This window comes from Macaca fascicularis, chromosome 20, assembly GCF_037993035.2.
Source record: "Macaca fascicularis isolate 582-1 chromosome 20, T2T-MFA8v1.1".
NCBI lineage: Eukaryota > Metazoa > Chordata > Mammalia > Primates > Cercopithecidae > Macaca > Macaca fascicularis.
Window position 1 is genome coordinate 24256949 of NC_088394.1, and position 14535 is coordinate 24271483.

The 14535-nt window shown below is 46.2% G+C and overlaps 1 protein-coding gene across 8 annotated transcripts in view; it reads left to right on the forward strand.

Moving 5' to 3' along the window:
* Positions 1-14117, forward strand: part of LCMT1 (leucine carboxyl methyltransferase 1) — a 79033-nt gene extending 64916 nt beyond the window's left edge. For 2 of the 8 annotated variants that reach the window (XR_006694887.2, XM_015442161.3), the window contains 2 exons: positions 2167-2264; positions 13147-14117. Coding sequence is in view for 6 of the 8 variants with exons in the window: in XM_015442161.3 (XP_015297647.1) it covers positions 2167-2264; positions 13147-13172 (124 nt within the window). In the remaining 2 variants the exon portion in view is untranslated. Of the gene's footprint in view, positions 1-2166; positions 2265-3101; positions 3185-3261; positions 3349-5513; positions 5741-13146 lie in introns of those variants that run through there. The other 6 variants (XR_286871.5, XM_045382897.3, XM_005591498.5 and 3 more) reach the window with 4 other exon arrangements.
* The last annotated feature ends 418 nt before the right edge of the window (positions 14118-14535 follow it).

A 14535-nucleotide genomic window follows, 5' to 3' on the forward strand; every position in this document is an offset into this window, starting at 1 on the left:
TGATCAGGTCAGTGCTTCCTGGATTCTTCTGGAAGCATCCTTCTCCACAGGCTGGTTTTCATTTGCTATATGTCAAGACGACTGTTTTGAACACCCCTGACACGGGTTTGCTCTGGGACTGCTTCTAGATGCCCAGAAAGGAGCCTATGACTAGCATCAACCACAAGGAAACTCTTGCCTCCAGGAAGTCATTTGTCTCATGTTTCCAGGACTTCTGTAGACAGCAACGTGTAACCCTCGTGGGGGTGGTGGGTAAGGAGATTGGAAGGCCTTTGTCTATCTATGCCAGGCCGAACAGCCTGTCCAGCTCTGTGAATGCCACGTAGTTTGTATCTGCTTTCGCCAGAAACTGTGGAGTATAATAGGAAGCCTAAGGCGAGGCTATTCATTGAACAAATGCTGAGTGTCTGCTGTGTACCTGGCACTTTTCTAAGCACCAGGGTTACAGCAATGATCAAAATAGGACAAAAGACATTCCTGCCCTTGGGAGCACTCTTTCTAGTGAACAGCTTAATAATTAGTAGTGTCTCCTGATAGCTGTACTTGGTAATAACTGTCTTGGAGCCTTCAGTATGGTGATGGATTTTTCTAGAACTTGGTATCAGATCTGCTTTGGATGTCTCCTGGTAGAATGACTTGGGAAGCAACCACATTAGTTAATGTGTAGTCATTCTTTCTTCAGATGTGGTCCTGAGACCTGCATACCAAGATGGGAATGAACTCACAAATACAGAAACATGCACAGACATGCACATGTGTTCACACCTGTGCATACGTGCATATAACAGACAAGGCCTGGGCAAGTGGCAGGACTCGATGTTAGCAGTGGCTATTGTGAATAGTAGGAATATGGATCCTGTTTCTTTTTTTATTTTATTCTGTATACTTTTTGAAAATGCCTGACTTTTCCTCCATAGTGTGTACATATTTTGACATAAACTTTTTTTTTTTTTGATAGAGATGGAGTATTGCTATATTGCCTAGGCTGGTCTCAAACTCCGGGCCTCAAGTGATTCTCCCATCTTGGCCTCCCAAAGCTCTGGCATTAGAGGCGTAAGCCACTGCTCCTGGCAAACAGAAACTTTTTAAAGAAGCTGTTTCCATGTGTTTGTGCATATTTCTCTCTGTGTGTATATATTTATTTATTTTATTTTATTTATTTATTTTTTTTGAGACTGAGTCTCGCTCTGTTACCAGGCTGGAGTGCAGTGGTGTGATCTCTGCTCACTGCAACTTCTGCCTCCCAGGTTCAAGCAATTCTCCTGCCTCAGCCTCCGAATAGCTGTGACTACAGGTGGGCACCACCACGCCAGGCTAATTTGTGTATTTTTGGTAGAGATGGGGTTTCACCATGTTGGCCAGGCTGGTCTCAAACTCTGACCTCAGGAGATCCACCCACCATGGCCTTCCAAAGTGCTGGGATTACAGGCATGAGGCGCTTCACCGAACCTGTGTATGTATATTTAAAAGTTTAGATTTACAAGGCTTTTTTGGAAAAGTCATACATGCATATAATTTTTTATAAAGCCAGAATAAAGTAGTATAGAGTAAAAGCAACCCTCCTCACTGCTGGTCTACTCCCTTCTCTCTCAAGAGACAAGTACCATTTCTGGTTTCTTCTGTATTTTCCAAAAGTCTGTACATATACAGACAAATTTGTCTCACTTTTTCTTTACATGGAGAGTGGTGTACTGTGCACATTACTTGCTTTTTAAATCACACAACTTGCTTTTTAAATTCCATGATATGTCTTGGAGGTTATTGCATATTAATACGTATGGACCTACCCCATTTTTTAAAATGGCTGCGTAGTGTCCTGTTTTGACGGTATCAATCTGCTTCAATTTACTCTGCCTGTCTCCTCCAGTTACCACTAGTTTTTCTTACTGAAGTTTAACAGCTCTTTATATAATAAGGAACTCAACCCTTTGCCACTTGAATTGCAAATATATGTTTCTAGTTTGTCATTTGTGTTTTGACTTTGTTTTGACTTTGTTTCTTTTCAGTGAAAAGATTTAAAGTGGAGCCACATCATAATTACTATTTTATAGCCGCCTTCTTTCCACTTAACCTATCGTGAACATTTTTTCATATCCGTAACTATGGGCCATGATCTTCCTTTTCAATGCAGACCCTGGGATTGTTCTATTTTAATTCTTCCCACAGGATAGAATCACTTGAATTTCTGGATGAAATGGAGCTGCTGGAGCAGCTCATGCGGCATTACTGCCTTTGCTGGGCAACCAAAGGAGGAAATGAGCTCGGTGCGTGACTGTACTTTTCTTGCCTTGACCTGGAAGTAGTGAACTTTTCTTTTTCCTTTTCTTTCCCTTTCTCTCTTCTTTTTTTGTCTTCCCTCTTTCCTTCTCTCTTCTTTCTTTCTTGTTTTGAGACAGGGCCTCACTGTGTCACCCAGGCTGGAATACCGTGGTACGGTCATAGCTCACTGCAGCCTCCAATTCCTGAGCTCAAGTGATCCTCCTGCCTCCTGAGTAGCTGGGACTACAGGAGCCGGGCTGATTTTCTGTAGAGGTCTCTCTAAGGCTGGTCGTGAATTCCTGGCCTCAAGTAGGCTGGGCACAGGTTCTCACGCCTGTAATCCCAGCACTCTGGGAGGCTGAAGTGGGGAGATCACTTGAGGTCAGGAGTTCAAGACCAGCCTGGCTAACATGGTGAAACCCTGTCTCTATTAAAAATAAAAAAAAAAGAAAAAGAAAAAAATAGCCAGGCATGGTGCCAGGCGCCTGTAATCGCAGCTACTCGGGAGGCTGAGGCAGGAGAATTGCTTGTACCTGGGAGGTAGAGGTTGCAGTGAGCCAAGACTGTGCCATTGCACTCCAGCCTGGGCAAGAAGAGCGAAACTCCATCTCAAACAATAAAAAATAAATAAATAATTCCTGGCCTCAAGCAGTCCTCTTGTCTCAGCTTCCCAAAGTGCTGGGATTACAGACATGAGCCACTGTGGCTGGCCGGAACTTTTCTTCTTCCCAAACTGAAAGATATATTTGGAACTTTGGGCCCAGAAAGAACTAGAGGATCATGTACAAGTATCCGTGAGCATATCCAGAGAATTTGCTGTTATATCTTGTGTGTTTTTATAGCACAAAAACCAGGAGAACTGTTTAAGCCACGTAGCCCAAAACAACCCTTGAGAGATGTACTGTGGAGTTCCCGCAGCTGGAAGGTAAAAGAGCTTGAGAGTTTAAAGTAAAAATCTCCAGAAAAGTAACCGGCGTGTCTTTTCCATCCACTTGCAACCAGGTTCACTGGATGTGAAACGCACAGATCCTTACATCTCCCTCACGAACCCAGGCAGCTAGCGGCTGGATTTTCCCTCTTCTTGTTAAGGTGCACATCCCTGTCTGTGGCCGAGTAGGGCCACGGGGAGCAGGTGTGGATCCATCTCTGTGTCTTGTTACCTTGGTCTTGGTTCTGGTCCAGCTCCTTTTTAGTTGCCCCCTGCTGGGCTTGCTTCGCCCAGTGGTTAGGCTTTGAGTGTCTCTCCAGACCGATGGAGGCCACTGTAGATCCCAGTTCTGGCCTTCAGTGGAATAGCTTCCTTTCAAGCTTCCCTCAGTGACATGCAATCACAAGCAGGCAGCTGATCCGAAACAGAACTTGACAGAGGCAAGGACCTCCCCCATCCCCTATGCAAAAATTCCAGGTTGACTTGAGACTGATAATCAGCCCCTTTGGACTTGTCATTCCACACAGAATTGCCTAACTGTGCAGCTCAGCCCACACAGACCTTTCACATTGGTTTGGTTTGGTTTTGGTTTTTTTGTTTGTTTGTTTTGAGATGGAGTCTTGCTCGTTGTCCAGACTGGAGTGCAGTAGCATGATCTCGTCTCACTGCAGCCTCCGCCTCCTGGGTTCAAGTGATTCTCCTGCCTCAGCCTCCTGAGTAGCGGGGATTACAGGCATCCACCACCATGTCCAGCTAACTTTTGTATTTTCAGTAGAGACGGGATTTCACCATGTTGGCCAGGCTGGTCTCAAACTCCTGAACTTAAGTGATCTGCCTGGCTCGGCCTCCCAAAGTGCTGGGATTACAGGCATGAGCCGCTGTGCCTGGCCTTCATGTTTGTTTTGGATTTAAAGTCATTTATTGGTGGACTGAGCACAGTGGCTCACACCTGTAATCCCAGCACTTTGGGAGGCTAAGGCAGGCAGATCACCTGAGGTCAGGAGTTCGAAAGCAGCCTGGCCAACATGGTGAAATCCCGTCTCTACTAAAAATACAAAAATTAGCTGGGTGTGGTGGCGCATGACTGTAGTCCCAGCTACTTGGGAGGCTGAGGCAGGAGAATCTCTTGAACCTGGGAGGCAGAAGTTGCAGTGAACTGAGACTGTGCCACTGCACTCCAGCCTGGGCAACAGAGCGAGACTATGTCTCCAGGAAAAAAAAAAAAAAGTCACTTATTGGCGTATTTTTATATTATCCTCCTCTTAATTATATTAAAAAAAAATACTTCGTAGTAGGAAAGTTGAAAGCTTCTAAAAAATATAACAAAGAAAATCCACCTGTATGCCTGTCAGTCAGAGATGATCTCTTGCGACTTTTCCCTTCCCCTCTATTTCTAAATACTGTTTTTTTTTTTTTTTTTTGAGACAGAGTCTCGCTCTGTCGCCCGGGCTGGAGTGCAGTGGCCGGATCTCAGCTCACTGCAAGCTCTGCCTCCCGGGTTCCTGCCATTCTCCTGCCTCAGCCTCCTGTGTAGCTGGGACTACAGGCGCCCGCCACCTCGCCCGGCTAGTTTTTTGTATTTTTTTTTAGTAGACACGGGGTTTCACCGTGTTAGCCAGGATGGTCTCGATCTCCTGACCTCGTGATCCTCCCGTCTTGGCCTCCCAAAGTGCTGGGATTACAGGCTTGAGCCACCGCGCCCGGCTGTTTGTTTTTATAATGAGTTAAATTTTTATATTTATGCAACTTTGATTTCAAGTGTTTTCAATTTATTATTATAACTTTTAGTACTTCCCCCTGGCAATTAAAAATGCTCAATGAGCATAATTGTAATGGCTTTATAATATTATATTATGTCACTATGGCTGAATTAATTTTTCCTTATTTTTGGAAACATAGGTTATTTGTAATACTTTTAAGTGAACTCTAGTTCTAACAAAGGAACAATATATTGAGCATTTTAATGTCAGGAATTTCTTTTGTCCCCACTGACCCCTGGCTGCTTTGGGACATCAGTGCTTGTCTGTGTGGAATATCCATCTCTGCCTTTGCTCAAAGTTCAGCACATAAAGGGTAGATTTTTGGCGTTAACTGCAGACAGTCCATAAACTGTTATAATGCTTTCTTAATCCTTGTAAAACCACCCATAAACACAGTCTTGCCCAACCTTTTGTCCTTGCGAAACCTCTTTTATGTTAGCAGGCGGGCGGTGCTGCAGTGGTCAGCAGTGTGACTGGTGCCCCTGAGCCGGTCACTGGGGGTCCTCTCAGGGCCTCTGCTCCTGGCCACCAGGGTCTCCTAATGGTGTCTGTGTGTCTCCCCTCAGGGCTGAAGGAGATAACTTATTAATCTGTTGAAGGCTTATGCCAAGCCAGAAGCAGAAGCCACTCGCCCTCCTGGAGGATACCTGCGAGCTCCCTGAGTGGTGGGCGGGCCTCGTCTGCGGGTCTCATCCCACACCCTGAGAAGCCTCGATCACTACAGTGGTCGCACATGTTCCTCTTCCTGTTCCTGTTGACATGTCGGTGTTTAAATAAATCTCACTTGCCACCAGTTTCCTGTGGTTGGAACTCTGCTGGCTGCCGCTGCTCATTCTGTGCCCCATGGGTTGGGCGGGCCAGGGTTCACCTCTGTGTTAGCTAAAGCCAAGGACCCCAAGTCTGCTTTGACCTTGGCTTACTCCCTGTGAGTCACACTCGGCCCATGACCTTGAGTCCATTTTAGGATCTGCTCCCTCACGTGCTGTTCGTTGCAGCACATGACATTGTGCCTCACACCCTGACCCCTGGCCTCCACCAGATGCGAGGCTAGTGCTCTTCTCCAGCACCTGCCTCGGCCCTGGCCACGCTGGCCTGTTCAGTTGCCTCCTTCATCTTGGTCATGGTGGCCAGCTGAAGGATGACCCCTAAAGTGTCCATGTCCTGATCCCCAGAGCCTGTGAGTGTGTGTTACCTTCTGTGGCAAAGGGGCTTTGCAAATGGGATTAGGGGTTTGAGATGAAGAGGTGGTCCTGGGTTATCCAGGTGGGTCTGATAAGATCACAGAGTCCTCATTAGAGGGACAGACGAGACGTCAGAGTCAGAGGAGGAGAGGCCCAGAAGACAAGAAGCAGAGGCAACCAGGGGATGCTGCCTAGGGCAATAGCAGCAGACCCTCCCTCAGCCTCCAGCCGGAACTGCCTGCCGACACCTTGATGTTAGCCCAGAGAAACTGATTTCAGATTTCTCACCTCCAGAGCCGTAAGAGAATACATCTGTGGTGGTTGTTTGTTTTTGAGATGGAGTCTTGCTCTGTTGCCCAGGCTTGGAGTGCAGTGGCATGATCTCGGTCCACTGCACCCACTGCCTCCCGGGTTCAAGTGATTCTTCTGCCTCAGCCTCCCAAGTAGCTGGGATTACAGGTGCGTGCCATCATGCCTGGCTAATTTTTGTGGTTTTAGTGGAGATGGAGTTTCACCATGTTGGCCAGGCTGGTCACGAACTCCTGACCTCAAGTGATCTGCCCGCCTTGGCCTCCCGAAGTGCTGGGATTACAGGCATGAGCCAATGTGCCCAGACTGATCTGTGATGTTTTGAGCCACCAAGTTTGGGGCTTAAACTTAATAGCCACAACTGGAAGTCAGTGCAGTTATGAGACAGGTTGGTAGGGCCCCTGAGTGATGACCTCATGTTTCAGAAACAAGGCCTGTCCCACACCTGTCTGCTGAACTCCCTGAGTGATGGCTAGGCTTCGTCTACAGGGACTTCTTAGTTATGAGACTGGCGTTGTGAGCCGGACCCTGCATGTGCAGGGTGGCACTGCAGAAGCCCTCAGCGCTGTCCTTTGTTGAAGAGGTAACAGCCCCTCTTCTACCATTCAGAATCCTTAAATCAGAGTCCTCTAGAGTGTGGGCCCTGCACCTCTAGTGGCATGCTGGTTGATGGGGTGTGTTCCTATAAATAAATATCTGTGATAAAATGTATAAATTTGGTGCAGTAAGATTAGCAACAATTTAAAAAAGAACAATTTTAACAGTAAAAGGTTATGTGAATGTGGTCTTTGAAGATAACTAGCCTGGTGCAGTGGTGCACACTGAATCCCAGCACTTGGGGAGGCTGAGGCAAACGGATCATGAGGTCAGGAGTTCGAGACCAGCCTAGCCAACATGGTGAAATCCCCGCCTGTGATCCCAGTTCTTTGGGAGGACGAGGTGGGCAGATCACAAGGTCAGGAGTTCGAGACCAGCCTGGCCAACATGGTGAAACCCCATCTCTACTAAAAATAACAACAAAAAGTCTGGGCTTGGTGGTGGGCATCTGTAATCCCAACTGCTGGGGAGGGCTGAGGCAGGAGAATTGCTTGAACCCAGGAGGTGGAGGTTGCAGTGAACTGAGATTGCGCCACCGTACTCGAGCCTTGACGACAGAGCAGGACTCCATCTTGGAAAAAAAAATTAGCTATACTCATTTTTGGACCTCAACTGACCTCAGGTAACTGAAACCTTGGAAAACAAAACCACGGGAAAGGGGGAACTCTGGTATATGTACAGCATTAGCAGAAACAATGTTTACTTTTGTTGTTGTTTTTGGAAAGGGCCTTGCACTGTCTCCCAGGCTGGAGTGCAGTGGTGCAGTCATAGCTCTCTGCAGCCTCAACCTTCTTGGGCTCAAGCGATCCTCCTTCCTCAGCCTCCCGAGTAGCTGAACCACAGGCACACACCACCACGCCTGGCTATTTTTTAATTTTTTGTAGAGACAGAGTCTCCCTGTGTTGCCAGGGCTGGTCTTGAACTCCTGGGCTCAAGTGATCCTCCCATCCGTCCTATTCCAAATTCGATGTTGAAATTAGGCCAATTAAGAACCCTACAATGGCCTCCACGTGCTCAAGTGAAGAGAAGAGTCACATGCCTTTCACTTTAAATCAGAGCTGGAAACGATTAAACTTAGGAAGGCACGTCAAAAGCTGAGATAGGGTCGGGTGCGGTGGCTCACCCCTGTAATCCCAGCACTTTGGGAGGCCGAGGTGGGCGCATCACCTGAGGTCAGGAATTTGAGACCAGCCTGGCCAACATGGTGAAACCTCATCTCTACTAAAAATATAAAAAGTAGCCAGGTGTGGTGGCGGGCACCTGTAATCCTAGCTACTTGGGAGTTTGAGGCAGGAGAATCGCTTGAACCTGGGAGGCGGAGGTTGCAGTGAGCCAAGATGGCACCACTGCACTCCAGCCTGGCTGACAGAGTGAGACTCCATCTCAAAAAAAAAAAAAGTAATAATAAATAAAAAAGGAGCTGAGACAGGCTGAAAGCTAGAGCTGTGGAGCCAAACAGCCAAGTTGTGAATGCAAAGGTAGAGTTCTTGGAGGAAACGAAAAAGTGCTACTCCAGTGAACACACGAATGATACGAAAGCGAAACCATATTATTACTGATAGGGAGAAAGTTCGAGCGGTCTGTATGGAAGATCAAACCAGCCACAACCTTCCCTTAAGCCAAAGCCTAACCCAGAGCAAGGCCCTAACTCTGTTTCAATTGTGTGAAGACTGAGAGAGGAGAGGAAGCTGCAGAAGAAAAGCTGGAAGCTAGCAGAGGTTGGTTCCAGAGGTTTAAGGAAAGAAGCCGTCTCCGTAACATAAAAGTGCAAGGTGAAGCAGCAAGTGCTGATGGAGAAACTGAAGCAAGTTGTCCAGAAGATCTAGCTGAGATCATTGATGAAGGAAGGTGGCTACACTAAACAGATTTTCAATGTAGGCGAAACAGCTTTCTCTTGCGAGAGGATGCCATCTGGGACTTCCATAGCTAGAGAGGAGAAGTCAATGCCTGGCTTAAAAACTTCATAGGAAAGCCTGACTTCTTAGTGTCTAGTATCGAATGCAACTGGTGACATTAAGTTAAGGTCAGTGGTTATTTACCATTCTGAAGATCCTAGGGCCCTTAACAGTTGTGCCAAATCCACTGGGTGCAGTGGGTCATGCCAAGGCAGGCGGATTGCTTGAGGCCAGGAGCTCGAAACTAGCTGAGCCAACATGGCAAAACCCCATCTTTACTAAAAGATACAAAAGTTTGCTGGGTGTGGTGGCGTGTGCCTGTAGTCCCAGCTACTTGGGAGGCTGAGGCATGAGGATTGCTTGAACCTGAGAGATGGAGGTTGCACTGAAGCAAGATTGTGCCACTGCACTCCGGCCTGGCCTGTGCGACAAAGTGAGACTCTGACTCAAAAAAAAAAAAAAAAAAGGGCCAAATCTACTCTCTGCTATAGAAATGGAACAACAAAGCCCGGGTGACAGCACATCTGATTATGATGTGGTTTACTGAGTATTTTAAGGCCATTGTTGACACCTACTACTGAGAAAAAAAAATTACTTTCAAAATATTATTGCTTATTGACAGTGCACCTGGTCGCCAAAGAACTCTGACAGAGATGTGCAAGGCGATGAAGGCTGTTTTCATGCATGCTAACACAGCGTTCATTCTGCAGCCCCATGGATCAAGGAGTAATTTTGGCTTTCAAGTCTTCCTATTTAGAAATACATTTTGTAAGGCCAGGCACGGTGGCTCACGCTTGTAATCCCAGCACTTTGGGAGGCCGAGGTGGGTGGATCACAAGGTCAGGAGTTCCAGACCAGCCCGGCCAATATGGTGAAACCCCGTCTCTACTAAAAATACAAAAATTAGCTGGGCGCGGTGGCAGGTGGCTATAGTCCCAGCTACTTGGGAGGCTGAGGCAGGAGAATCGCTTGAACTTGGGAGGCGGAGGTTGCAGTGAGCCAAGATCGTGCCATTGCACTCCAGCCTGGGCAACAGAGTGAGACTCCGTCTCAAAAAAAAAAATAGCCTTAGCGCGACATGGTGACGCACACCTGTCATCCCAGGTACTCAGGAGGCTGAGGCACGAGAACCACTTGAACCCGGGAAGCAGAGGTTGAGCTCTCAGTGAACTGAGATCACGCCACTGCACTCCAGCCTGGGCGACAGAGCAAGACTCCATCTCAAAGAAAAAGAAAGAAAAAAAAAAAAAAAAAGAAGCAGCTTATCCATTTAGGCTGGCCAAGGAAGCTTTCCTGAGACTGTCATACAAAGTCCCCTAGGCAGATGGATTAGCATTCACAAGAGAGCATGCTTGTATGCCCGTGTCTTCCATCATTACTAACCAATTGCATATTTGTGCTTCTAATTGCTTGTGTTAATTTATTCTGTCCCTATAACAACTCTACATCAGTTTGTTTTTATCCTTTTTTTTTTTTTTTTTTTGAGACCGAGTCCCACTCCTGTCACCCATGTGGGAGTGCAGTGGCATAATTGCAACTCACTGCAGCCACTTTGGGCTCAAGGGATCCTCCCACCTCAGCCTCCCAAGTCTAATTAGCTAGGACTACAGGCATATGCCACCTTGCCTGGCTAATTTTTTACATTTTGTATAGATGGGGTCTCACCGTGTTGCCCAGGTTGGTCTTGAACTCCTGGGTTCACGCAGTCCTCTTGTCTTGGCCTCCCAAAGTGTTGGGATTACAGGCGTGAGTCACTCTGCCCGGCCTCATTCTCATTTTAAACATGAGGAAATAAGGGTATGTGGAAATAGTGTAATTTGTCCAAGGTCATACAGCCAATCAATGATGGAACTGAATTTGAAACCAGGCAGGTGGGCTTTAGAGCCTGTGCTTTTGACTGGTATGTTGTTTGTGTCTCCTTTCTCCCCGCCCTAAATAGCACATAAAATCTTTTTCTTTTCCCCCAGCACCACCATTACATGAAGGTGTGGGGTCTCATTTCTTCACATTTGTCAGATTGGCTTATTTCTCCTTTTCTGGGAACTCCTTGATGCTGTTGATGAAGAATGACCCTCTCCTCAAAAGTCTTACAGTTCTTAGTGAGGCTTTTGAATACTTAGTTGCAGGAATGGCTTTTGAAATGCGCTATCTAAATAGTTTCAGGAATGCAACATTAATTGATGAATGCCACCAAGGACTTGGATTCATGCTTTTTGCTCTGTCTTCCTTGGCATGTTGACTTTTTTCCTTTTTTTGGAGACAGGATCTCGCTCTCTCACCCAGGCTGGAGTGCAGTGGTGTGATCTTGGCTCACTGCAACCTCCACCTCCCAGGTTCAAAGTGCCTCAGCTTCCTGAGTAGCTGGGATTATAGGCGTGTGCCATCATGCCCAGCTAATTTTTTTTTTTTTTTTCCAGTAGAGATGGAGTTTCACCCTGTTGGTCAGGCTGGTCTCGAACTGCTGGCTTCAAGTGATCCACCTGCCTTGGCCTCCCAAAGTGCTGGGATTACAGGTGTGAGCCACTGCGCCTGGCCAGCATGTTGACTTTTCATCTTTGGCTTGTTGCCTCATGGTCACAAAGTAGCTCCCAGAGTGCCAGGCATCACAACTGCATTCATGGCAGGAAAAAAGAAGGGTCTTTTTTTTTTCAGTAATCTTTGTCTTTTTTATCCAGAATAAAATTGCTCCCAAATATGCCTAATAGACTTCTCTCTGTATCTCATGCTAAGAACTGGGTAGGGTTGCCAAATGAAATACAGAATGCCCAGTTAAATAGAATTTCAGTAAAGAACACATAATTAAAAAAATATATAATTAGGACTCATGTAATATTTGGCAGATACATACACTAAAGAAATGTGTTGTTTACCTGAAATTTGCAATATACTTACACTAAAAACGTTATGTGTTGTTTACCTGAAATTCAAATTAACTGCGTGTTCTCTATTTTTATTTGCTAAATTTGGCAACTGTAGGATTAAATCTACTTGGAAGAGATAGTGGGAAATAGAATATCTGGCTTTTGAGCTTTTGTAATACAAGACAGGCAAAATACACAGAACTTTTAGATCATCGGCCACCCAATATGAAGTCATTTTAGTTGTGTTTACTGTAGTGTGCAGAGAATTGGTTTGTGTTGTGTTTTGTTTTGTTTCGAGACAGAGTCTCCCTCTGTCGCCCAGGCTGGAATGCAGTGGCACAATCTCCGCTCACCGCAACCTCCTCCTCCTCCCGGGTTCAAGAGATTCTCCTGCCTCAGCCTCCCGAGTAGCTGGAATTACAGGCGCCAACCACCATGCCTGACTAATTTTTGTATAGTTAGTAGAGATGGGGTTTCACCATGTTGACCAGGCTGATCTCGAACTCCTGACCTCAAGTGATCCGCCCGCCTTGGCATTCCAAAGTGCTGGGATTACAGGCGTGAGCCACCGTGCCCAGATGAGAATAGGTTTCTATAGCATCAGAAAATTTATGAAGTTTGAGGCAGGGTCAAATGATATTTTTTCATCTTACTGTTATTTTTTTGTTTTGTTTTCTTAAGAGATGGGGTCTGGCTCTCTCACCCAGGCTGGAGTGTGGTGGTGTAATCACAACTTTCTGCATCCTCAAACTCCTGACTCAAGGGATCCCATCTTAGAGGCTTGTACGCCTTTCATTTTTGGTTGGGAGGAGTGGATATCTGATCATGAATAAAGCATCTGTTATGGGCAGGAGATATATTTATATTTTGGTTTATTTCTTTATATCCCTCCTTGTTCTATAAAGGGAATTGAGATATCTAATAAAACTACAGCAACAGGGCGGGCGTGGTGGCTCACTCCTGTAATCCCAGCACTTTGGGAGGCCGAGGCGGGCGGATCGCAAGGTCAGGAGATTGACACCATCCTGGCCAATATGGTGAAACCCCATCTCTACTAAAAATACAAAAAATCAGCCGGGGGTGGTGGCTAGTGCCTGTAATCCCAGCTACCCAGGAGGCAGAGGCTGCAGTGAGCCGAGATTGTGCCACTGCACTGCAGCCTGGCGACAGAGCGAGACTGTCTCAAAACAAACAAACAAAAAAACTACAGCAACAGAAAAAAAAAAACAAAACAAAACAACAATTAAATGCTTAGGGGAGTTGGAACATGAAGTTGTTTGTTTGTTTGTTTCATTTTGTTTTAAATGCCAGGAGCTATATCACCCACAGATGTGCCCATTTTATTGTCTCAGACAGATGCTGGAAGCAGGCCACAAATCTGACTTCCCCCAAGTCCTCTCAAGGATTGAAACACGATTCAGTTCCCATGAAATTACAGCCAGCCACATGCTCAAGAGAGGCACAACTCTTCCTGCAGGAGACCCTGGAGAAGCTTCTCCCGAACACCCTCAATGAGATCCCTGTGATTCGCATGTTTGTGGACTTGGGTTTGTAGCTGATGCCCCAGGGGTGCCTGGATGCGACTGATGACTTAATGCCGAAGTGAAATTCCATGAAGGTGATTCTATGAGGCCAAAGCAATGCGATCTAATTATTTAGCTCTGGGAAGCTGGATTTAATGACAGAGTAGAATTTAGAAAATCTGGAAGAACTGAACCGGGTATGGTGGCTCACGCCTGTAATCCCAGCACTTTAGGAGGCCAAGGTGGGTGGATCACTTGAAGTCAGGAGTTCGAGACCAGCCTGGCCAACATGTTGAAACCTTGTCTCTACTAAAAAATATAAAAAATAGCCGGGCAGCCGGGCAGTGGCTCATGCTTGTAATCCCATCACTCTGGGAGTCTGAGGTGGGCAGATCATGAGGTCAGAAGTTCGAGACCAGCCTGACTAATATGGTGAAACCCGTCTCTACTAAAAATACAAAAATTAGCTGGGTGTGGTGGCGGGCGCCTGTAGCCCCAGCTACTCAGGAGTCTGAGGCAGGAGAATGGCTTGAACCTGGCAGGCAGAGGTTGCAGTGAGACGAGATCGCACCACTGCACTCCAGCCTGCGTGACAGAGTAAGACTCTATCTCAAAAAAAAAGTATAAATAGCATACCAACATTTTCTTGTACTCATAAGTTAGAATATAGAATTATTCAGAAATCTTTGTTTAAGGCTACCTTTGTGATTGCATTTTTCTACTACATTTGGATTTTTTAGAACATTTAATTTTAATACAATATGGAAGTCTAAAACAATAAAATAGATATTGGGTAGATATGAACATTGCTATGGTATTTGCATTTTATTGTGTACCTTCAAAAGAATAATATTAATAGTTTTAACTTAAAACTATGGTGTTGGCTGGGCACAGTGGCTCACGCTTGTAATCCTAACACTTTGGGAGGCCAAGCCTGGCAGATCACTTGAGGTCAGTAGTTCCAGACCAGTCTGGCCAACATGGTGAAACCCTGTCTCTACTAAAAATACAAAAATTAGCCAGGTGTGGTGGTGCGCACCTGTAATCCCAGCTACTTGGGAGGCTGAGGTAGGAGAATTGCTTGAATCCGGGAGTCAGAGGTTGCAGTGAGCTGAGATCGTGCCACTGCACTCCAGCCTGGGCAACAGAGGGAGACTCCGTCTCAACAAAACAAAACAAAACAAAACAGAAAGTATGGTGTTTATAATACACTGTAAATTAC